At 43.7% G+C, this 24,406-nt stretch overlaps 2 protein-coding genes across 6 annotated transcripts in view; one reads left to right on the top strand and one right to left on the bottom strand.

Annotated features, from left to right (window-relative positions):
- Positions 1-3,422, top strand: part of rhobtb3 (Rho related BTB domain containing 3) — a 125,594-nt gene extending 122,172 nt beyond the window's left edge. For 2 of the 5 annotated variants that reach the window (XM_048526753.2, XM_048526752.2), the window contains one exon: positions 99-3,422. In XM_048526753.2, the coding sequence (XP_048382710.1) occupies positions 99-214 (116 nt within the window). In that variant the 3' untranslated portion in view covers positions 215-3,422. The remainder of the gene's footprint in view (positions 1-98) is intronic. The other 3 variants (XM_048526751.2, XM_059644740.1, XM_048526750.2) reach the window with 2 other exon arrangements.
- On the bottom strand, positions 64-21,538 carry glrx (glutaredoxin (thioltransferase)). Its single transcript, XM_048526754.2, has 3 exons — positions 21,258-21,538; positions 7,859-7,975; positions 64-250 (listed from the first exon to the last, which is right to left on the bottom strand). Exons 1-2 carry the CDS (start codon positions 21,462-21,464, stop codon positions 7,865-7,867), a joined length of 318 nt encoding a protein of 105 aa, XP_048382711.1. The 5' UTR covers positions 21,465-21,538; the 3' UTR covers positions 64-250; positions 7,859-7,864.
- Between the last annotated feature and the right edge of the window lie 2,868 nt (positions 21,539-24,406).

Below are 24,406 nucleotides of genomic sequence, written 5' to 3'. Positions count from 1 at the left end.
AAGTCCAGATAGGATGTCAAATAACGTAACAAAAAGAGAAACCAATCTTCAGAGGCAACAGCATTATTCATGGTCAATTTTTTATTGTTTATTTGCAGAGGACGAACAAGCATTTGTAGAAAATCATAGGTGGCCTTCAAGTTCCTACTTGCAGGAGTTGACTGAATACAGGCACCGCATTCATTCTGGGAGATCTCGTTGTATCCTCATGTAACAGACCATCAGCCAGATCTTGAATACCTATCAAAGGCTAAAAGATGGATATTTAGAAAGCCTTGTACTACTTTAGGAAAATAGCAGATAGAAGCATGCTTCATCTCAAGATCAATGAACACAAGCAAGTTTGAAGAAGCTTCCAAATTTGTCTCCACTACTAGGTTCTGATGATATGCTCTTTTCATGACCAGCCTAACCAGATTTTGGATTTTTTTTTCTAAAACTAAGACTTACAGCTCCACAGTCTTCCTTCAATACTGAATTTATGGATTGTGCATAATATGTTAAGAAGGGTATTGATTATATACCTTAAAATCAATCTTTCTGGTGGCAGTTAGTATTTTTTGAACAAGTCTTAAGACAAAGTGATACACAAACATTAATAATTTTTCCTACTTGCACACTATTTCCAAGTGAGATCCTATAATTGACAGGATAGGTAATTCAACCACAGGTCCCATTGCACTCTGCCTTAGAGCATTAAACTGCACAGCTGCCCTAGAAGCAGGGAACACAACTGATGGCCAGGGGCACACCAGCTAGCTAGCACGCATTGTCAGTTCCAATTTAGTCAGCTGCTTTTTTGACATGATTAGAATTGCAGTTAGAAAAACCATATTGTTTGAGAATTGCAGTAATGGAATATTTGCAATATTTTAAATAAGTTTCTCACTGACTACGTCTCCTGTTGTTTATCGTGTAGCTAGAGAAAACTCATTTACTCCATTTGATATTAGTCCTGCAGGTATTACAATGGTGAGTGGGGTTTACAGTAAAGATTATTATATGCTTATTACCAAGGTGGAAGGCCATAGTTGGAATGAAGCAATTTCAGTTCTGCTACTTATGAATAACTGATATTCAGCTATAAAATAGGAACTATAAAAAGGTCATGAACACTAAGGAAGAAAAGCTGCAATGTAGTGATAACGTCACTAGATTAGCCTGAACATCTGGTTCACCAATGCTCTGGACACAAGAGTTGAACTCCCAACGTAGATGATGAAACTTGAAATCAAAAATAGTCAAATCTGGAACTAAAAACTAGTTTAAATAATGACCACAAAACTATTGGACAATTGTCACAAAAACACATCTGGTTTGCTGATGCCCTTTAAGAAAAGAGCTGCCACCCTTAACCCAACAGGCATGTGTGTGACCCCAGACCAAATAGTAATATGGCTCATTCCTAGTTGCCCTTGATGAAGTTTATAGTAAACTGCTACAGTCCATTTGGTGTAGTTAGATGGACAATGCTTTGAGGGAGGGATCATTAGAAATTTTAACCAGACATTGATAGAACAGTGATACATTTCCAAGTCAGGATGAGTGGCCTGGAGGGGAATGTCCAGACAGTGGTGTCCTTATGAAATGTGCCTCCCTCATCCTTCTCGGGATAGTAATGGTCATGGGTTTGGAAGATGCATCTAAGGAGCCTTGGAGAATTTCTGCAGCAAATCTTGCAGATGGTACACATTGCTAAGTATTGGTCAGTAAAGTAGTGCCAATGAGACAGACCACTTTATGTGGGCTTTATATCAAGCTTAGAGTGTGTTGCTGGAGCTGCACACATCCAAGTGGAGTGTATTTCACCACAATCCTGACTTATGCCTTGTAGGTGGTGGACGGGTTTTTGTAAGTCTGGAGGAGAGTTATCACAGAATTCCATACCTCTGACCAGAGATTTATGTGGATCATCCAATTCAGTTTCTGGTCAATTTTAATCTCCAAGATATTGATAGTGGGGATTCAGCAATGGTAATGACAATAATGTATGTATCTAACCATCATGCCTTGACATTGGGAATTATGACTTGTGTGGTGCAAATATTAATTGACACTTCCCTATCCAAGCCAAAATCCCCAATTCTCACTGAATATGAGGTTGTTGACTTGTGTGCCAAGTGGGCTTGTTTTTGTTCAGATGTTTCATCACCATGTTAGGTGACATCATCAGTAAGGCCTACAATGAAGCAACGTTGTTCTGTTCCATTTGGAATTTATAGTGTCTGGTCGGTTATGGTGAGTAGTGTCATTTCCGGTTTTGTTCTGTATAGGTTTGTATATGGGGTCCAATTCTAAGTTTCTTGATTGCATTATGGGTTGAGAACCATGCCTCTAGGAATTCCCGTGAGAGTCAATGTTTGGCTCCGGCTACTATGGTTACTTTGTCTCAGTTAAACTGATGGCCTTCATTGTCAGAGTGTAACAACTAGAACACACTACCCTCCCCTGCATTCAACCCAAACAGTGGATGCGGTACATAGACAGACATCACAACTGTTGTTATTAAAATGCAACAAACTGGAAGAGACCCACAGCCTTACCAACAATGTATTTGCGGGGATTAAATTCACAACAGAATAAGAAGACAATCAGCTTTAGTTTCTGGGCATCCAAGTTGAACATATGACCAATGGGGAGTTCCAAACCTCAGTATACAAGAAAGCAACCACACTGACCAAATTCTCAACTTCCACAGCAACCACCCGACACCCACAAACAAAGCTGTATTCAAACACTGTTGAAAACAGGCCACCACTCACTGCAACATGCCAAGTCTATGCAGAAAACAAGAAGAACACATACAAAAAATCTTCACTATGAACGGATGTCCCCACAATTTCATCTGCAGGTGCCTACTAAATAGGTAAGAGCACACAGTACACCTTAACATATACCTGTTAAGGTATATAACTCCACATATACTGAAGCAGCCGTGTCCTGCCGAAATGACACGTGGACACCATCTCGGCTTGGGCTGATAAGTGGCAATACCCTACCTTGATGCAGGGTATTGTCATTACCCTACATCAAGAACATATCAGAACTGACAAAGAGGACTCCTATGATCACTAGGAATCATGGTGGCACACAAGTCCATAGCCACTCTACGACAAAACACTCGAGGATAAGAGACCCCATTCCCGCAACATGCAGAACCAACATAGGTTCACAAAACACCATGCAACGACTGCCACAAACATTACATCGGACAGACAGGAAGAAAACTAGCCATCAGAATACATGAACAATCGGCTAGCAGCACAATGACATGATGAACTTTCCTTAATGTCAGTACACTTGGACAATGAAGGCCATCAGTTTAACTGGCAGAACCTAACAATAGTAGCCCAAGCCAAACACAGGCACGCATGGGAATTTCTAGAGGCATGGTTCCCAACCCATAATTCAAACAAACAGATTGAATGGGACCCCATATACAAACCCATACAAAAGAAAACCGGAAAGGACACTACTCCCCATAAGGAACCAGACAGTATAAATTCCAAATGGAGTAGAATAACATTGCTTCATCCGAAGCCTCACTGGTGAGGTTACCTAGCATGGCGACAAAACATTTGAAAGAAAACCAGCCAGCTCGGCGAGCAAGTCAACAACATCTACAACAACCCAAGCTGCAAATCTTTGCTAAAACTCATTGACTATCCCTGCTTCTCATCTTACAATGGAGGGAAGGTTAACATTGAAACAGTTGAAGACTGTTTGGTCTAAGACATTAGTTATTGTTACTGAGTTAATTGTTACTGAGGCATTGCAAGTCAAAATGTGGCAAGGTCTGTACAGACAACTGGAAGGTAACCAAAAGACCGCAAATGCCAGATAATGACCACTTCCAGCAAGAGAGAATCTTAACCATGGAACCTTCACATTCAATGGTTCCCATCACTGAAACTTCCAATATCAACATCCTGGAGCCTCTGATTGACCAGAAACTGAACTGGATCATCCAGAAGCAACTCCGGAATGACCTCCTGGAATGACAATTGACCTGCAACAATCACAACCATCTTCGATTCCACCACTTGGGCGGTATTGGCGGCATCTGTATTGGAGAAGTCCATCGAGAACTCATAGTAGCAAGGGTAGTCGGTAGAGGGGAGATAATGCTGAAAAGTGGTGAACAAGTAGCAGAATTGTATTCTCCGAGTCACATGTATTCATTGTTAGCCAGGAATGCTGGCTAAATGATCCGTCTCAGTTTCTTCCCAAGTTCTCAGCATCACAGGTGTCTGTCTTCAGGCAATTCGATCAGTGAGTTATCAAGAAGCAGTTAGAGGCATTGGTTTCTGGAAAAGGCCATGACAACAATTCTAAATGCTTATGTTCCAGAATTTGCCACACCCTAGCCAAGCTGCTCCAAAATACACTGTTGCTATACTTGCATTGACCAAAGGTGTGGAAAATTGCCCAGATATATCCTGTGCATTAGAAGCAGGATAAGTCCAACAGGGCCAATTATTGGCCTATCAACGTACTTTTGTTTGGTGAAGTGACGGAACAGGTGTTGATACTGCTGAGCAGGTGCTGCTCGAAAGTACTAACCTGCTCACTGGCAATTAGAGTTCTGCCAGGATCACACTGTTCTTGATCAAAAGATGGACAAAAAGCTGAATTCCAGATGTGAGAGCAACACAAAGACAGCATCTGACAGTGTGCCATAAAGGAATGTTAGTAAAATGCAAGTCAACGTGAAATCACGAAGGAAAATGCCCATTGTTTGGAAACAATGTACCTGGCATGTAGGAAGATGGTTCTGGTTGTTGGAGATCAGTCGCCTCAGCTCCAGGACATCACTTCAGGAGTTCCGAGGTAGAGTCCTTGGTTCAACCAGCTTCAGCTGCTTCATCAATGACCTTCCCTCTATCACAAGGGCAGGAGTGGAGATATTCACTGATAATTGCAACGCTCAGTACCATACATAACTCCACATATACTGAAGCAGCCGTGTCCTGCCGAAATGACACGTGGACACCATCTCGGCTTGGGCTGATAAGTGGCAAATTACATTCATGCCACACAAGTGCCAGGCAGTATCACTAAAGCAAAGAGAATAACATCAAATTAAATTCTATAGCTCATGCTTTTGACTGTCATCGTTGAATTCTCCCATCACCAACATGCTAGGAGGCAGTATTGGCTAGAAACTGAACTGGATCAGCCATTAAAAAAAATACTGTGGCTACAGGAGCAGTTCAGAGGCTGTGAACTCAGTTGTGTGATATCCAATCCCTCTCCATCACCATGGTACTGGTCAAGAGTTTGACTGAATGGTCTCCAATTGTCAGCAAGAATTGTCACTCCAAAAACAAACAGCTCAACAACATTTAGGACAAAGCAGATTGCCCGACTGGTACCTCATCTGCCACTATCAAAATCTCACTCCCTTCATCAACGCAAATAACAGTGGAACAGGAGAAGCTGTGGCTCCACACCAAGGCTACTCTGAGATGACCTTCCAAACCCAAACTCTCTACCACCTCAATAAGCAGTAGACCTTGGATAATAAATAGCTAGCATCCAAGTCAAGTTGGTAATAGCAAATTAAAATAGACTGTGGGCCTTTAATGCAAAAGGAATTAAGTATAAAACTCTTGCTAAAAGTATACAGGACACTCACTTTGAACACCGAACTATTTTGGTCCCTATATCAAAAAGGAAAGATTTACTGGGATGTAGTGCAGAGAAGGTTCTCTAGGCTGATCCCAGGCATGACAGGATTTTCACAAGAAGTTGAGCTCGTACTCATTTACTTTTCAAAACGATAGAGGTGACTTTATTGAAAACATACAAGATTCATATTTGGCTTGATTGGGTAAATGTGAAGAGGTGGTTTCCCCTTGTAGGAGAATCTAAGGCCAGCGGACTTAATGTTAGGAGTAGGAAGTTGCCTTCTTAAAAGTAGAGGCAAGGAGGAATTTCTTTTCAGATAATAGTGAATCTATCAAATTCTTTACTACAGAAGGCTGTTGAGGATGGCTTATTAAGTGAGATAAAAGGGAATCAAGAGTTTTGTAGAAAGGCAGTAAAGTGCAGTTGAGGACCCTTAGATCAACTATGACTTCAATGAAAAGCAGAGCAAATTTGCTGGGCTGAATGGCCACCTACATTTTATGGATACATGGGAGCATCGCCATTTGTAAGATCCCCTTTGAGCCACAAAACGTACTGAATTGTGACTATAAATCATTGTGACTTAACTGTCACCAAGTCAAAGTCCTGTAACTTCTTTCCCAATAGCACTATACCCACACCTAAGGGACTGCAGCAGTTGAGAGGCAGCTCATCATCACCTTCAAGGGCAACTGGGGGATAGACAATAAATGCTGGCCTCACCAGCAATGCAAACATACCATGTGGGCAAAAATAGATAAATGCAGTACAATATGGGAACTTTTTTTTTTAGGTAGAATAATACAGAAACAGTATAAAAGTTAAGTGGTCTATGAATGCAGAATGCAAGGCACTTGGCCTCCCACAGCATGAATCAATGTAGCCTGCAAGTACAGCATGTGATTTAGAAGACAAGTGGAAAGTAGTTTGTGGTAGGAGGAATGGAAAATGAAAAAGGGATGATTTGCTTCTGTTGCAGAACTGGGGGGACAGCATGTGTAGAGTTTTTGGTCTGCATTAGAATTTAATTGCAAACAGTGCAAAGAAAGTTCACTCAATTGATGCCTTGGACGGTAGTGTTCGAGGAAAAGGTCGACCCTGTTTCCATTGCATTTAGGAGAATGAGAGGGGATTTAATATTTCTGCACAGGGACTTGACAGGTGGCCTGCTAGTCTCTTGCAGGAGAGACTAGAACTGTGGAAATATTTCAAAAAAATTAAAGAAAGTAGTGAATCCCATTGGGAAGGAGACTTTTTCCACAAGGATCAAGAGTTTGGAATTGCCTTCCCCACGTAACAGTAGAGGTAGGGTCATTAAATATTTTCTAAGGCCAAGTTATACAAATTTTGATTAACAAAGGATTCAGAAAGGGAGTTAGTGTCATTGGGGTGGGGGTGAAAATGTGAAATTAAAGCCATAAAATCAGATCTGCCATGATTTTATTGAATAGCAGATCAAGTGACCAATTGGCTTACTCCTACTCCTAATTCACGTTTGCATATTCAATATAGAGGCAAAATTTTAAATTCAGAATGAGAAATGAGAGCATTCAGAAGTAATTTCCAGAAACCATGTAAACAAGTTCTACAGATATTGGTGGAGGGAGAATAGAAATTTCTTTGATTTTAAAAAAAAGGACCAAAGATTAAGCAGAAGGTGCAGAAAGCAGTGAAGCAAGGTGAGTTTACTATTGAATTGCAATCAATGTAGCAACAAACCAGGAAATGGATATTCTTAAAAATTAAGTTGCAAAAGCTATAATTATTTTCTGTACCGAAGCATATAAAAGCATAATTAATGCTATTCAACAAGGGCAACGTATCCGTTGAACAGGATAGCAAGCACTAACCTCCAAGCAATTCATGGTTCTGCTTAAACATGAATCAGGTTATAGCAACACAAGGCTTCCCAAGTAATTTTAAACACTTGGGAAAAGTTTAACAATAGTGAATAGCAATTTTAACAAATTAAACTGTATTCATTGCCTCCTCATCCCAATCTATTCTGTTCATTTTAAAACAAATACACAAACGGTAATTGTCAAATCAATTTACAAATGCCACTTTGTATTGCTTGTACTTTGGGTTTTTTGTTTTAAACCAGCAGCTCCATATTTTCTAATAAAATAATTCCTGTTTTTATACGTAAACAGCTTTTATACCAGAAGACTCCATCCTGGAAGTTGGAAACTGTATACTAAACAATTCCAGTCTCAGTTCATCTTACCAAGGGTTATATAGCACCAATGGCATTCAGTTTGCCCTTCAGCAATCCAGCCTTTTCCAACTCAGCAACATCCGAGCCACCTCCGACACATTCTGTCCCAATGAACACACGTGGCACCTAGAATTATAAGAAGATTGTGAAATTGAGAGGTTTTTTCCCCCTGATACAATTTGATGCTAATCAGCAATTCTCTTAAGCTTCGGTAAGTAAGCACCTTGATTAGACTGATATTATTTCTATCATGGAGGTAGAGAAGAAAAGCTGCTTTCTAAGACACATCACTAAAAGTAGGAAAGATACAGAGATTTAAAGAGGAATCTCAGGCTTTGAAGCTTGGCAGCCAGAAGCACTGCTACCAAATGGTACAGTGATTGAGATCAGAATGTACAAGTCAGATCGAAGGATTTAGAAAACACAATGTATTTAAATTTAAATCAGAAAATGAAATTCAGTGAGCACAGATGTAGCAACTAAGTGGGACTTGGTGTGAGTTAGGACACAAAGGTCTTATAACTTCACATTGTAGAACAGAAGAGGCTAGCCAGTTGTGTTGGAGTAGTCATGTGTAGAGTTAAAAAGACAAGGAGGCGAGTTAAGGGTGTCAGCAGATGTGTTGATGCAGAGCATGATGTTAGTCAGGAACCAACCTTCAGCCAAATCAATTCACTCCTTATGACGGCAGTATTTAGTGCATTACGTAATTTCTTGACAAGATACAGTCTTAGAACAACATTCTGAAAGTAGTACTGAAATCTGGGGCTTTGGAACTTCACACACCCCTAGACAAGCTGTTACAGAATCGACATCTTAAAAAAAGTTGCTCAGCTACATCCTGTGCCCAAAACAAAGGACAAAAATTGAACCTGGTGGATTACTGCTCAGTCTACTCTCCATCATCACTAAAGACACAGAAGTCCTTGACAATTTAAGTGACACTTAATAGTAACCTCCTCACTGGTGCTCAGTATCAGGATTGTTCAGTTCCTGATCTGATTCTGATTAGACACAACAGTTGAATGCCACTGTGTGATGTGGAGGTGATTGTCTTTAACACAAGGCAACATTTTACCAAATGCAGCATCAAAGGAGCCCTAGCAAAACTGAGCCAGAGGAAAGTTCTCCACTGGTTTGAGTCATATCTAATACAGCAGAAAATTGTTGTGGTTTTGGAGATTAATCATTTGAGTGCAGGGCATCCCTGCAAGAGTTCCTTGGGGTGGTGTCTTCAGCTCAACCATCTTCAGCTCTTTGTTAATGCCCTTTCATCCATAACGTCAGCTGGTGTTACCAACACTGAACATCACACTATCAAAATCCTGGGGATATTCATTGACCTCGTCAAATTAATACAGTGGCTATAAGAACAGGTCAGAGGCTAGAAATTCTGCAGCAAGCAAATTAGCTCCTTGTGCCTCAATACCTGTTCACCATCTACAAGAAACAAAAATCGGGAATGTGATGGAATATCACCCAACTTGCCTGAATCAAATCCTGATGCAGCAATCATGACCGAACAAAAGGCTCGATGGACCAGCCAGCATTTCCTCTTTCTTACTTTTATACAATATCATGAGACTGGAATTCCTTTCATATTATACACAGAGTGCACTTAAGGCCAATGGAGTTGGGCAATCAAATCTCATCAGTAGAAGCCATGTATAAATTTTGAATTTAAGGCAACCAATACATAGTCCCAGTAAAAAGCACCAGGCCAGATTTACTTTTAAACATTAAAGATTGGGAAGAGTCCATAAATGAGTGCAATGAGCCGAGCTCCACGTTCATGAGTTTCCTGCACTTTCAGTTAGAATAGACTGCTGCATCCACAAGCATAGTGGCAATTCAGAAAAAGATCACTAAATTCTCTCACTCACACCAATAGAAATGTCAATACCTTAATTAACTCAGCTTGCTGATTGCTTGGTTTTATCTGCAATGCAGTAAACATTTACACTCGTTGAGAACCATTTGTTGAATTTTTTTAAGCATTTATCTTCAAGAGAAGTAGCAAACTCTAGATTACTCCTGGTACCATACACAAGTCAGTATCAATTTCAACGCTATATAGAGACAGGAGGATACAATAGAGGATTTGAAAGATAGCACAAAGATTCTTGAGGGTGGAAGGGCTGCAGTAACCAGAAGGTAATAAATCAGAAGAAAAAAAGGTGCACAGAATACTGGGATCACAGACAGAGGCCAGACATACCTGAAGGCCAGAATATCTGCATCCTTCTTGCCACATGGCTATCTACATTCGTAAGCAGAGTACCTCTAATTGAGGTACCCGATTGAGCCTACCCAATAAAATTTACTATTTCTTATTTAGTGCCATTTTCTCTCTTTTCACATTAGAACTCTGGAACTCAGTGGCGGTGGCAGTGACAGTGGAAATAGTGTTCATTTGCTGAATGTTTCCTGTCCAATGAAAAGAAAGTCATGTTGATGACCTGGGTCTTTGACCTAGTCGACCAAGGGTCAACAGAGAAACATTAAGGGAGTGAGATCACCGCTGTCCTAAGCTTTAGGTTGGCCTATGGAAAGCTACAGAGAAATCATGGTACGAGTAATTAACTGAGGGGAAAGCCAACTTCAAAATGGATCAGAGCCCAATAAGTTGAAATCATTTGTTGATGGATAAAATTGAAAAAGCAGTACATTGTTCAGTTCAATAAAGAGAGAGAGTTTGGACACACAGTCATAGTATACCACCATGAAGGGCAAGGGTAGGACAAATAAAATCAAGAGAGCCCAGGAGAGTGGGAGAAATAGGGATGAAGATGAAGCAAGAGCAAAATAAGTGTTTTTAGGACAGCTGTTGACTAGATAATATTATTGGAGAACCAGGCCAAATTTGGAAGCTTTGGAAGAGGTTTGAGGAGAAAAAAAACAAATAAGAAGCAAAAGAGAGAGTGTTAAAAAGTCTGATAGTTAACATAAATTTTGTATACACAGAAGGAACAGTGGAAAGAGTATTAAAGATCAATGAAAAATCACTTCATTGATGGTGGCAGGCATATGACTAAGGTAGTAAATAAATACTTTGCATCTGCTTTACCAAAGAATATGATGTACAGGTTACATGGTGCGATAGGTTTGACACTATGAAACTGATAATAAAACAGGGTCTCTGTACTTCAAGTTGACATGGCACCAGGACTGGAAAACATGCATCCAGGGATATTGAGGAAATGCAGCGGAGACTGCAGTGGCATATGTTTTATTTTGTCAGTCTCCTTCAGACTCTCAACTAGTGTCAGAGGACAGTACAATCCCAAATGTTATCATTGTTCAAAACAAAAATGCATAGCCAAGGAACAATAGGCCCGCTAGTTGAATCATTATGTCTAAAACATTTTTGTTATCAAAGTGTTCTGTCTTCAAAAGTTCAAGGTGTATTTAGATGGTCTGCAATCTTTTATACAAGCGTTAGATATTTCTGCAGTGTGGTTAGGATTGAAAATCCACGTTTCAGGAGGCATAGTAAAGACAGGTTCAATGGAGGGTTCAAACAAGTTGGATTATCATCTGATAAGGGAAGTAAATGCAGGGCTATGGGAAGAAGGCAAGGAATTGCTCTCAGTGAATTGAACCTTTAGAGAGCTAGCACAAAATAGGCCAAGCTGATTGGTTACACCACAGAAGGATGCCTTTTGTTTTGAAAGGAAATATTAGAGAATAGTTTTCAAAAAAGAAAGAATTTGCAGCTTCAGTGACATTACAATTAGCATTTAAAAACCTCTCCGTCTCAATCAGCAAAAGACATTTGGATATTCCCATTAACAAACATCAACCTGCACCCTAAACTATGTGAATATTTGGCCTTGGATATACACAATGCATCAGCTGTCCAATGCCATTTCTTTTAGAGTGGCAGAAAGAACTGGTTCAAGTAGAGAAATTGTGCTTTCTAATTTCAGTGAAATTTGACTACCCACCAGTTTTTAAGCAAGGTTAACTGCAGACCACAAAAAAAGTTTCCAGAAATTATGGAATTATATAATTAATGATGCAGACCATTTACCCCATAACCTATACTTCCCTTTGCAACATTCAAGAGTCCCCATATATGACCAGTGCAAACTGCCCAGGAAATTCCAGCTGAAATTGGAAAGCAGTTTTAGGTGCCTGCACAGCTGTGAATTAATGGGCAAAAATACCTTTTATAAACTTTCTGTCTGTTAAAATAATTCCAAAATCACCAGTGTCAGTTAGAACGCTGTTTGTACAACTACAATTTTCCAAAAAAAAATGTGAAATTTCAGTGTTTTAAATTAGAAAATCATGCACACTCATTAGGCCCACCATTATTACAATATAAATTTTGCAATCTACTCCAGGTAATCTATAGCCAGGATCTATTTTTGGAGAGGCCATCTAAGGCTCATGAGCGACATTCAATCCTTCTGCTTCTAAACACCAATCATGTACAGATCAAGTCCTCAGCACTATCACACCCAAATGTGAATAATCCAGCCTGTTCAGTCAATGGAAGTGGCTAGCATGTTCAAATCAGAACATAAACTTCTGGGCTTGGCCACTGCTCACTTACTTTACATCGATGGACAAGCCATTAAATCAGGACCGGTTTCAAGAATGCACACCCGACGCTGCTGCCCATCATAAAGACAAAAGCAGTAATGTTAGTTGATGATTGCACTGTGTCCAGCACCATTCACAACTTCACAAATACTGAAACAGTCCACATCCAAATTCAGCCAGACCTTGATATTTTCCTAGTTTGGCCTGGCAAGTGACATTTGTCCCACACAAGTGCCAGGCATTTACCATCTCCAACAAGAGAATCTATTCATTGTACCTTGAAATTGAATATCACCATCATTGAATACCCAATGTTACTGTCCTGGTAGGGGCAGTGTTTATCATTGTTCAAGAACTGCTCCACCGTTGTACAAGTGATTAGAAAACATATCCGTAAGAGTAGCAATCATACGTCATATACCCAACATCTGAACTATAGACCACGAAAAGTGCCCATGTGGCACAGTGATAGTATCTTTTCTTCTGGGCCAGAAGGTCTGGGTCAAGCCCCACCTGCTCCAATGGTGTAGAACAGCACTGAACAGGTTAATTAGAATGTATTCATGGTGTGCAAATTGACTGCAATGATTTAAGTCAGCAGCTCACTGCAACCTTCAAGGGCAATTAGGGTCAGGCATTAAGAATTGAATTTTGTATTCACTTTGAAGGGACAGAGGAGTGGTTCTATTTAAAACCACTACTTAAATAAGCTAACTAAAGTGAATTGTTATAGGGCGAACGCAGTGGCAGACATTTAAGGGCTTAAGTACACAGAACAGGTACATTACAGTTACGAAAAAATTCTGAGGGACCAACCTGTTATCCATGGCTAACTGGAAATGTAAACAACAGCATCAAAACTTGAAAGAATACAATATTTCTTTAAAAGTGTCACATCAGAAGACTTGAAATTATCTCAAAAAAGTCAAAGAATTAACAAAAACAAAGTAGTACATGAAAGCTGGTCAAAAAAACAAAATACAGACAATAAAGTTCTTGTAGTCCTACTAGACAATAGGGCTGCTCTCTCAGACAGTTGGTGCTGGCTTAACTCCAGGGTTGTGTTTGCCTCAGGCAAGAGGAAGAGGTTGAAAAGGAAAGCCCTTCATTGTTATATCCACTTACGTAGGAATTAAACTCACTATTCGTATTTCTCTGCCTTGCAGACCAGCCATTCAGCCAATTGAGCTAACCAACATTCCAATATGACATAATGGCATGAAATCCATCAAGACCCATGTGCTTGTTATCAGTTATCATGAGGATCTTTGAATACAAAAACAGAGGTTACTGCATCAGAGATAATGGGAACTGCAGATGCTGGAGAATTCCAAGATAACAAAATGTGAGGCTGGATGAACACAGCAGGCCAAGCAGCATCTCAGGAGCACAAAAGCTGACGTTTCGGGCCCAGACCCTTCATCAGAGAGGGGGATGGGGAGAGGGAACTGGAATAAATAGGGAGAGAGGGGGAGGCGGACCGAAGATGGAGAGTAAAGAAGATAGGTGGAGAGAGTATAGGTGGGGAGGTAGGGAGGGGATAGGTCAGTCCAGGGAAGACGGACAAGTCAAGGGGTTGGGATGAGGTTAGTAGGTAGTTGGGGGTGCGGCTTGGGGTGGGAGGAAGGGATGGGTGAGAGGAAGAACCGGTTAGGGAGGCAGAGACAGGTTGGACTGGTTTTGGGATGCAGTGGGTGGGGGGGAAGAGCTGGGCTGGTTGTGTGGTGCAGTGGGGGGAGGGGACGAACAGGGCTGGTTTAGGGATGCAGTAGGGGAAGGGGAGATTTTGAAACTGGTGAAGTCCACATTGATACCATTAGGCTGCAGGGTTCCCAGGCGGAATATGAGTTGCTGTTCCTGCAACCTTCGGGTGGCATCATTGTGGCAGTGCAGGAGGTCCATGATGGACATGTCATCCAGAGAATGGGAGGGGGAGTGGAAATGGTTTGCGACTGGGAGGTGCAGTTGTTTGTTGCGAACTGAGCGGAGGTGTTCTGCAAAGCGGTCTCCAAGCCTCCGCTTGGTTTCCCCAATGTAGAGGAAGCCGCACCGGGTACAATGGATGCAGTATACCACATTGGCAGATGTGCAGGTGAACCTCTGCTTAATGTGGAATGTCATCTTGGGGCCTGGGATAGGGGTGAGGGAGGAGGTGTGGGGACAGGTGTAGCATTTCCTGCGGTTGCAGGGGAAGGTGCCGGGTGTGGTGGGGTTGGAGGGCAGTGTGGAGCGAACAAGGGAGTCACGGAGAGAGTGGTCTCTCCGGAAAGCAGACAGGGGTGGGGATGGAAAAATGTCTTGGGTGGTGGGGTTGGATTGTAAATGGCGAAAGTGTCGGAGGATGATGCGTTGTATCCGGAGGTTGGTAGGGTGGTGTGTGAGAACGAGGGGGATCCTCTTAGGGCGGTTGTGGCGGGGGCGGGGTGTGAGGGATGTGTTGCGGGAAATACGGGAGACGCGGTCAAGGGCGTTCTCGATCACTGTGGGGGGAAGTTGCGGTCCTTAAAGAACTTGGACATCTGGGATGTGCGGGAGTGGAATGTCTTATCGTGGGAGCAGATGCGGCGGAGGTGGAGGAATTGCGAATAGGGGATGGAATTTTTGCAGGAGGGTGGGTGGGAGGAGGTGTATTCTAGGTAGCTGTGGGAGTCGGTGGGCTTGAAATGGACATCAGTTACAAGCTGGTTGCCTGAGATGGAGACAGAGGTCCAGGAAGGTGAGGGATGTGCTGGAGATGGCCCAGGTGAACTGAAGGTTGGGGTGGAAGGTGTTGGTGAAGTGGATGAACTGTTCGAGCTCCTCTGGGGAGCAAGAGGCGGCGCCGATACAGTCATCAATGTACCGGAGGAAGAGGTGGGGTTTGGGGCCTGTGTAAGTGCGGAAGAGGGACTGTTCCACGTGACCTACAAAGAGGCAGGCATAGCTGGGGCCCATGCGGGTGCCCATGGCCACCCCCTTAGTCTGTAGGAAGTGGGAGGAGTTACTGCATCAGTTATGTAGGGCACTTGTGAGACCTCATCTGGAGTACTGTGGACAGTACCGATCACCTTTCGGAAGAACAAGTGTACTAGAAGCAGTTCAGAAAAGGTTTGCCAGTGTAATAACTAGAACAACAGGGCTGACTAATGATGAAAGATAGGCTGGTGTCCGCTGGAGTTGAGAAGAGCAAGAAGAGATTTGATTGAGACACACATGACCTAAGGATATATTTTTTTACAAAATGCTGCAGTTTGGAACAAAGTTCAGGAGAAACACAGCAGGTCTTGCACCATTTGTGGAGAGAGAAAGTTAATATTCCTAGTCCAATGTTGCCAGACCTACAACATCTTTTTCGATTCCTCCCACTTCCTACAGACATAGGGGATGGCCGTGGATACCCGCATGGGCCCAAGCTATGCCTGCCTCTTTGTAGGTTGCATGGAACGATCCCTGTTCCGTATCTACACTGGCCCTAAACCCCGCCTCTTCCTCCATTACATTGATGACTGTATCAGCGCCACCTCGTGCACCCAAGAGGAGCTTGAACAGTTCATCCACTTCACCAACACCTTCCACCCCAACCTCAAGTTCACGCGGGCCATCTCCAACACATCCCTCACCTTCCTGGACCTTTCTGTCTCCATCTCAGGCAACCACCTATAAACCGATGTCCATTTCAAGCCCACCGACTCCCACAACTACCTAGAATACACCTCCTTCCGCTCACCTGCAAAAATTCCATCCCCTATTCCCAATTCCTTCGCCTCCGACATACACGCTCCCAGGATGAGGCATTCAACTCCCGTACATCCCAAATGTCCTCGTTCTTCAAGGACCACAACTTACCCCTTGCAGTGGTCAAGAAAGCCCTCAACCGTGTCTCCCACATTTCCCGCAACACATCCCTCACAATAACCTCCAAAAGAGAATCCCCCTTGTCCTCACGTACCACCCCACCAACCTCTGGATCCAACGCATCATCCTCTGACACTTCCACCATCTACAATCCGAACCCACCAAAGACACTTTTCCCTCCCCACCCCTGTCTGTTTTCTGGAGGGACCACTCACTCCTTGACTCCCTCGTCCACTCTACACTCCCCTCCAGCCCCACCACACGCGGCACCTTCCCCTGCAATCGCAGGAAGTGCTACACTTGTCCCCACACCTCCTCCCTCACACCCATCCCAGGCCCCAAAGATGACTTTCCACAACGAGCAGATGTTCACCTGCACATCCGCCAGTGTGGTATACTGTATCCGCTGTACCTGTTGCGGCCTCCTCTACATTGGCAAAACCAAGTGGAGGCTTGGGGACCGCTTTGCAGAACACCTCCGCGCGGTCCACAATAAACAACTGCACCTCCTAGTCACGAACCATTTCAACTCCCCCTCCCATTCCTTAGATGGGATGTCCATCTTGGGCCTCCTGGAGTGCCACAACGATGCCACCCGAAGGTTGCAGGAACAGCAACTCATTCCATTTGGGAACACTGCAGCCTAATGGTATCAGTGTGGATTTCACAAGCTTCAAAATCTCCCCTCCCCCCACTGCATCCCAAAACCAGTCCAGCTCCGCTCCCCTAACCTGTTCTTCCTCTCACCTATCCCCTCCTCCCACCTCAAGCCGCACCTCCATTTCCTACCTACTAACGTCATCCCGCCCCCTTGACCTGTCCATAGCCCCTCCCAATCTCCCCACCTACAGGCTCCATCCCCACTCCGTTAACCTGTCTGTTTCCTCTCCACCTATCTTCTCCTCTATCCATCTTCGATCCGCCTCTCCCTATTTCTTTCAGAACCCTCTGCCCAACCCCCTTTTCTGATAAAGGGTCTCGGCCCAAAACGTCAGCTTTTGTGCTCCTGAGATGCTGCTTGGCCTGTTGTGTTCACCCAGCTCCACACTGTTATCTCGCCTTCCCGGAAATGTTCCTGCACTTCATCCTGAGGGGCCCCTGACAGGGTATACGAAGAGAGAATGGAAACAAACTACATCTAAGTAGTCACTGTGTTAAACGAAACAAGTCACCCATTTAAAACAGACTGGCCTTTTATTTTCTGAGGGTCCCGAGTCTTTGGAATCATGTCTTTGAAACATACATGATAGAAGCAGAGTACTGGAATATTTTAAACGGGTTCTTGTGACGCAGAGGATAGAAATAACATCAGCGTAGGCAGGAATGCAGATAAGGTTACAAACATAAAAACAACAAGAACTGCAGATGAGTTAACTCAGCCACATTAGGGGCATTTAAACAGTCCTTGGATAAGCATATGGATGATGATGGGATAGTGTAGGGGGAAGGGCTTAGATTAGTTCACAGGTCGGTGCAACAGAGGGCTGGGGGACCTGTTCTGCACAGTATTGTTCTATGTTCTATGTAAATCAGGAACAAAAACTGAATTGTTGGAAAGGCTCAGGAGGTCTGGTAGCATCTGTGAAGAAGAAAAAAAAAGAGTTAATGGTAACTCTGTTTCCTCCTTCCCAGATATGCCAGACCTGCTGAGCTTTGCCAGCAACAAGTCAGCCACGATCATACTGAATATGAGAGCAGGCTCTGGGGACAGATTGACCTATTCCTGTTCCTCATATGTTTACATAGACTTGTACCCCCACCTCACTGATATCTCCATTTCTTATTTGTGTCACTTAAAAGGTCACTGGAATACAGCTTCTAAGTCTGCCTGGACAAATGCTGGGGGAGGTTATTTCATCTTTAATTGCCCTTCCTGCTATTGGCCACCCAACACATCAATCATCACAGAGACACACTCTGGGTTGCCTTTACAATGCATCCCAGTTTTGATTTTTGAAAAATCTGGTCCATGTATTCATTAACATAAAAAAAGACCGGTGTTTGCAGAGAAAGCACTGACCAAAGTGATAAAGCTCCTCTCCTCTCCTCCAATCAAATTCTGGGCATTGGCGTCAAGTCACGTCCAGATAGGGCTGATATTTGAATGAAGAAAAATATAATCTTTCTGTCCACATTTTTATAGCAGGGGGCCAGGTCTCCGCTGAGAGATCAGTGAGCTCTCAGGGTTACTTACTGGTAACGATGTTGAGAGGCACTAACAGTGCCTGGAATAGTATGGCGTGTGTGACGGTTACAATGTGACACTCAGTTGACTCACTATTAAACTGAACCAGTCTCTAACACAGCCATAAAACTGGATTAGCGCTCCTTACTCCCTTTGCAGGGGCCTCACTTTAAAGTAGTGACGACAGCTGCTGGCAGTATACTTTAGACACTTTCAAGCAACACTTGGATAGGAACATGGAGGATAGTAAAATATAGGGTATGCAGTGTAAATTGATGCGAGTAGGATAATAGGTCAGCATAACATTGTGGGCCGAAGGGCCTGTACTATTCAATGTTCTACATTCTAACATAGATTCGCTATAGTGTGAGAGCAGGCCATTCAGCCCATCGAGGCCACATCGACCTTCTGAAAAGCATCCCACCCAAATCCTGTCTCCACCCCCCCCAACCCTATCTCCTTAACCAAACCCTACATTTCCCATGATTAATCCCCCTAATCTACATTGCCCTGTAGTGTATAGGGATATTTAGATAAAGTGTGGAGCTGGATGAACACAGCAGGCCAAGCAGCATCTCAGGATCACAAAAGCTGATGTTTCGGGTCTAGACCCTTCATCAGAAAAAGGCAGATGGGGAGATGATTCTGAAATAAATAGCAAGAGTGGGGGAGATGGATAGAGGAGAAGATGAGTGAGGAGGACAGACAGGTCAAGGGGGCAGGATGAGGTTAGTAGGTAGGAAATGGAGGTGTGGCTTGAGGTGGGAGGAGGGGATAGGTGAAAGAAGAACAGGTTAGGCGGGCTGGGACGAGCTGGGCTGGTTTTGGGATGCAGTGGGGGGAGGGGAGATTTTGGAGCTGGTGAAATCCATATTGATATCATTGGGCTGCAGGGTTCCTAAGTGGAATATGAGTTGCTGTTCCTGCAACCTGGAACAGCAACTCATATTCCACTTGGGAACCCTGCAACCCAATGGTATCATTACAGCACTGTGGGAGGCCCAGGATGGACATGTTGTCTAAGGATTGGGAGGGGGAGTGGAAATGGTTCGCGACTGGGAGGTGCAGTTGTTTACTGCGAACCGAGCGGAGGTGTTCTGCAAAGCAGTCTCCAAGCCTCCGCTTGGTTTCCCCAATGTACAGGGAGCCACACCGGGTACAATGGATGCAGTATACCACATTGGCAGATGTGCAGGTGAACCTCTGCTTGATATGGAAAGTCATCTTGGGGCCTGGGATAGGGGTGAAGGAGGAGGTGTGGGGGCAAGTGTAGCATTTCCTGCGGTTGCAGGGGAAAGTGCCGGGTGTGATGGGGTTGGACGGAAGTGTGGAGCGGACAAGGGAGTCACGGAGTGTGTGGTCTGTCTGGAAGGCAGACAAGGGTGGGGTGGTAACATACCACCTCCCTCACACCCATCCTAGGCCCCAATATGACTTTCCAGATCAAGCAGAGGTTCATCTGCACATCTGCCAATGTGGTATACTGCATCCGCTGTACACGATGTGGCTACCTCTACATTGGGGAAACCAAGCGGAGGCTTGGGGACCGCTTTGCAGAACACCTCCGCTCGGTTCGCAATAAACAACTGCACCTCCCAGTCGCAAACCATTTCAGCTCCCCCTCCCATTCCTTAGATGACATGTCCATCCTGGGCCTCCTGCAGTGCCATAATGATGCCACCCGAAGGTTGCAGGAACAGCAACTCCTATTCCGCTTGGGAACACTGCAGCTCAATGGTATCAATGTGTATTTCACAAGATTGAAAAATCTCCCCTCCCCGCACTGCATCCCAAAACCAGTCCAGTTCGTCCCAGCCTGCCTAACCTGTTCCTCCTTTCACCTATCCCCTCCTCCCACCTCAAGCCGCACTTCCATGTCCCACCTACTAACCTCATCCCACCTCCCTGACCTGTCCGTCCTCCCCGGACTGACCTATCCCCTCCCCACCTATACTCTCCTCTCCCCTTCTTCGATCTGCCGCCCCCTCTCTCCCTTTTTATTTCAGAACCCCCTCCCCATCCCCCTTATCTGATGATGGGTCTAGGCCCGAAACGTCAGCTTTTGTGCTCCTAAGATGCTGCTTGGCCTGCTGTATTCATCCAGCTCCACACTTTGTTATCTTGGATTCTCCAGCATCTGCAGTTCCCGTTATCTCTGATCACGGGGTAATTTAGCACGGCCAATTCACGCAACCTTCACGTCCTCAGATGCTCCGGTTTTCTCCCTCTGTCCAGAGAAATCCCATGCAGAGATGGAGAGAATGTGCAACACAGTAATCCGAGTGTAGGGTCGAACCCGGGCCCCTGGCACTGTGAGGCCGCAGTGCTAACCATGGAAGGAAATCTCCCCGCAGCTCACCCAGGAATCAGTGTACGTGAAATCTGAGCAGCAACAATAAGGAGGAAATGCCAGTCCTACATGTAATCACATAGTCAGTAACGCAATCGCTTCATTTACCAAAAGAAGCTCTCCTCCCCATCGCAGCCCTAAACAGCAGGGAAGGTTAATCTGCTTATTTTGTACGAGACGGCTTAGTTATACTTTCCCAAATATGTGTTACGTTAAAGCAGTTAATGTAAAATTTATTTTTAAAAGATAATATTCTGAAGATACAATCCTCTCGAATTCATTGGAATCGGAGTTGGAATGGCGGGGAGACATCGCAATGCTGCTGGTCAGCTGACTTCAAATAGAACTTGACTCTATGCGGTTTAAAGTGGTTAATATTGTATTTGGAGCAAGCACGCACGAAGACCTGTACAGTGATACATAATGCAGTAGCAACATCGCTTCCGAGATTCACACCCAGCAGAGGCTATTCCTCAGAATACACTCACTGTTCTGGCTCCGGTTATCTTTTCAAGGTAATCCTGGATAGCTTTCATTTCGGAATGGCCACTAATATCGTAGATCTGCAGCCGATCTTCCTTGAAATCATACGCTTCAAGTACATTCCGCGCTGTTACACAAAAAGGGCAGCCTTTTTTGATGAAAAGGACCACCTTATTTGGATAGATTTTACTGTCCACATAATCCTGTGCCATTTCTTTTCTTTGTTAGACCGTCACCTCAATGAGTCAGCAGTGAGCACAAGCAGCACTCCCTCTTTTGTAACAACTGGGAGGAGTTTGAAATTGACTAGCGAGAATCGAAACCATTTGGCTCAGCCGAGGTCCGAAGGCGGGAAACATTACTTGATTTTAAAGTTGTTTGATTTATTTGTTTTCCAGTCAATCGGAAGAAACACCAAAAACTGATTCTTTCTGAAGAAAATCTGATCTTAAAATATTATGCTGATTGATGCTTCAGTGCATGGAAACGATTTGGGCGGGACCTAAGTTTAATTAGCACCTTAGGAGCACAAAAGCTGTCGTTTCGCACCTAGACCCTTCATCAGAAAAGAAGGGTCTAGGCCCGAAACGTCAGCTTTTGTGCTCCTAAGATGCTGCTTGGCCTGCTGTGTTCATCCAGCTCCACACTTTGTTATCTCGGATTCTCCAGCATCTGCAGTTCCCATTATCCCTAAGTTTATTTAGTTATGGTTAGTCTTATGCAAGCACTAACATGCCATGAAATAAATTGCGCCCCACTGTTATCAAAGTTGGAAATCTGAACTGACAAGTAGAAATAGAAGATGTTTGAAATACTCAGCAGGTCAGGCAATATTGTGGAAGGGAGAATGTCATCTTGAGAACCAGAATAAAGTGTCATTGCATCATTTTCTGTGAGATAAAACAAAACTATGACAAATCTTCCTCCAAGCCTTCCCTTTTTGTTCCTGCTGAATGCATATATGCCACCCTGCGTGCTGATCTTCACATAGTCATAGAGCCATAGAGATAAGCCATAGAGATAGTTGGCACGAAAATAAACCCTTAGGTCCAACTTGTCCATGCTGACCAGATATCCTAAATTAATCTAGTCCCATCAGCAAGCATTTAGTCTGTATCCCTTTAAACCCTTCCTATTCTATACCCATTCAGATTCCACACTGTAGGGATTCTATGATCTATTTCCTTTTAAATGTTGAAATTGTACCAACCTCCACCACTTCCTCTGGCAGCTCGTGACTGTCTGAAGACTCTTATAGTGGTAGTGTCCCTTCCCTTGAGTAAGAAACCCAGGTTCAAGGCCCATTCTGCACCAGAAGTGTGTAGTCACATCACTGAGCAGGCTGATTAGAAAATATCTAAAAGTGATCATTTGAAGACTCTTGTGGTTCAGCGTAGTGTCCCTGCCACTGGATAAAGGTCTCCATTCAAATCCCACCTGCGTCAAACATGTGTCACATCATAGTTGAGCAGCTTGATTTAAAAAAAAATCTACAGTGTCCTTGGTTTTATTAACAGGACCTTAGAGTACAAGATTATGCCCTCTGGTCCTAGTTTAGAGGTGGAGGGGTGGGGGAGCCTGGGTAGAGGTGAGACAGAGTAAAGGAAGATGTGGCAGGCGATAATGAGAATGGCACAGCATAAGCCTTGATGGGAGGTAGGTGTAGTAGGAGCAATACAGTGAGTGTGAGGTGGCAGAGAGAAGGTTATGGCACTTACCCTGGCTCAGCAGATAAGATCTTATGGCAGTGCTGGCCATTCTTCCAGACCATTGAGATGACACCATCAGATCAAGCTGCCAGCATCTAGTGACATGGCTTCACTACCAATTCTGCCAGAACAGGCAAGCCCCCTCTGCACCCCCTATATCAAGGTCTTCCGGGGCCATCTTCTCCTTCTCTGACATATTTACAATCTGTCCTTGACTGAGTAGAGCAGCTTTGGAATGTCAGTGCTCATTCTGGAGCATAGTAGACTTGCATAGATGGTATGGATGATGGGGATGTTGGTCTATTGGTGGATATCCACTGAAAGGTGAATTGTTCTGGGAATGAGTACTGGGGGCCAATATCAGACATGATGGACACCCTCGTAGCAGGGTAGGTAGTTCATGTGGTGAATTTACAAGGAATGCTGCCTGGCCTGGTGGCGGAAATCCTTCCAAAAACCTCAATGCAACTCGGACTATGGCAAAACACATATGATTCAGCCCAATGGATGTTATTTCCCGTCATTCCAGTTGATCACAGGAACTGGAAACAGGATGATAATGATGCGGTTTTAGAAAACAGCCTCAGCCAAGCACTTTAATTTGTGAATCCGAAATGGTGCTGTTTTTCCCATAAAGGACGAAGTGCAGAAGTGAACCGAATGAATCAGAGCTCAGTATGTTTCCTTCTGAATTTCTACCTTTTTCTTTTTGTTTTTATAGTGACCTTATTTGGGGTATCCTTCTATTGTATTTCTCATCTACAACCAAACTTTACTGATCTAATCAAAGCAAATAAATTAGTTCAGAGAGAAGGCAAATGGCAGGTTTTTCAACAGTTTTGGGGAGATCAGTGCTAGTTAGAATTTAACAATGAGAAGTGTAAGGTGATGCACTTGTGAAGAAATAAAAAGACAATAGTGTACTCAATGAATAACAGGACTCCAGGAAGCTCAGAGGAACAGGAGAATCTTAGACTGCTTCCTCACAGATCTTTGAAGGTGGCAGGACAGGTTAATAATGTAGTTAATAGCTGGGGCATAGCATTTAATAGTGGGGTAGTTGTGTTGGAGCTGTACAGGACTTTGGTTAGGCCATAGCTAGAGTACAGTGTGTAGTTCTGGTCGCTACACTACAAGAAGGATGTGATTACATTAAGAGGATTCACAAGATATTGCCTGGGATGGAGCATCTCGATTATGAAGTAAAGCTGGATAAACCCAGGTTGTTTTCTTTGGGGCAGAGAATGTTGCAGGTGATCCTAATAAAGGTGTATAAAATTATGAAGGACATAGATAGGGTGGATAGGAAGTAGCTGTTGCCCTTAGTTGAAAGGTCAATATCAGGGGAGCACACTTTTAAGGTTAAAGGCAAGAAGTTTAGAGTGAACTTGAAAAAACAAACTTCACCTGTGGGATGGGTGGGATCTGAAATATGCTGTCTGTGT

The sequence above is a fragment of the Stegostoma tigrinum genome, chromosome 3 (genome assembly GCF_030684315.1).
Source record: "Stegostoma tigrinum isolate sSteTig4 chromosome 3, sSteTig4.hap1, whole genome shotgun sequence".
Taxonomy (NCBI): Eukaryota; Metazoa; Chordata; class Chondrichthyes; order Orectolobiformes; family Stegostomatidae; genus Stegostoma; species Stegostoma tigrinum.
Note: the sequence above shows the minus strand (reverse complement) of the source record. Positions and strands in the feature narration are given on the sequence as shown.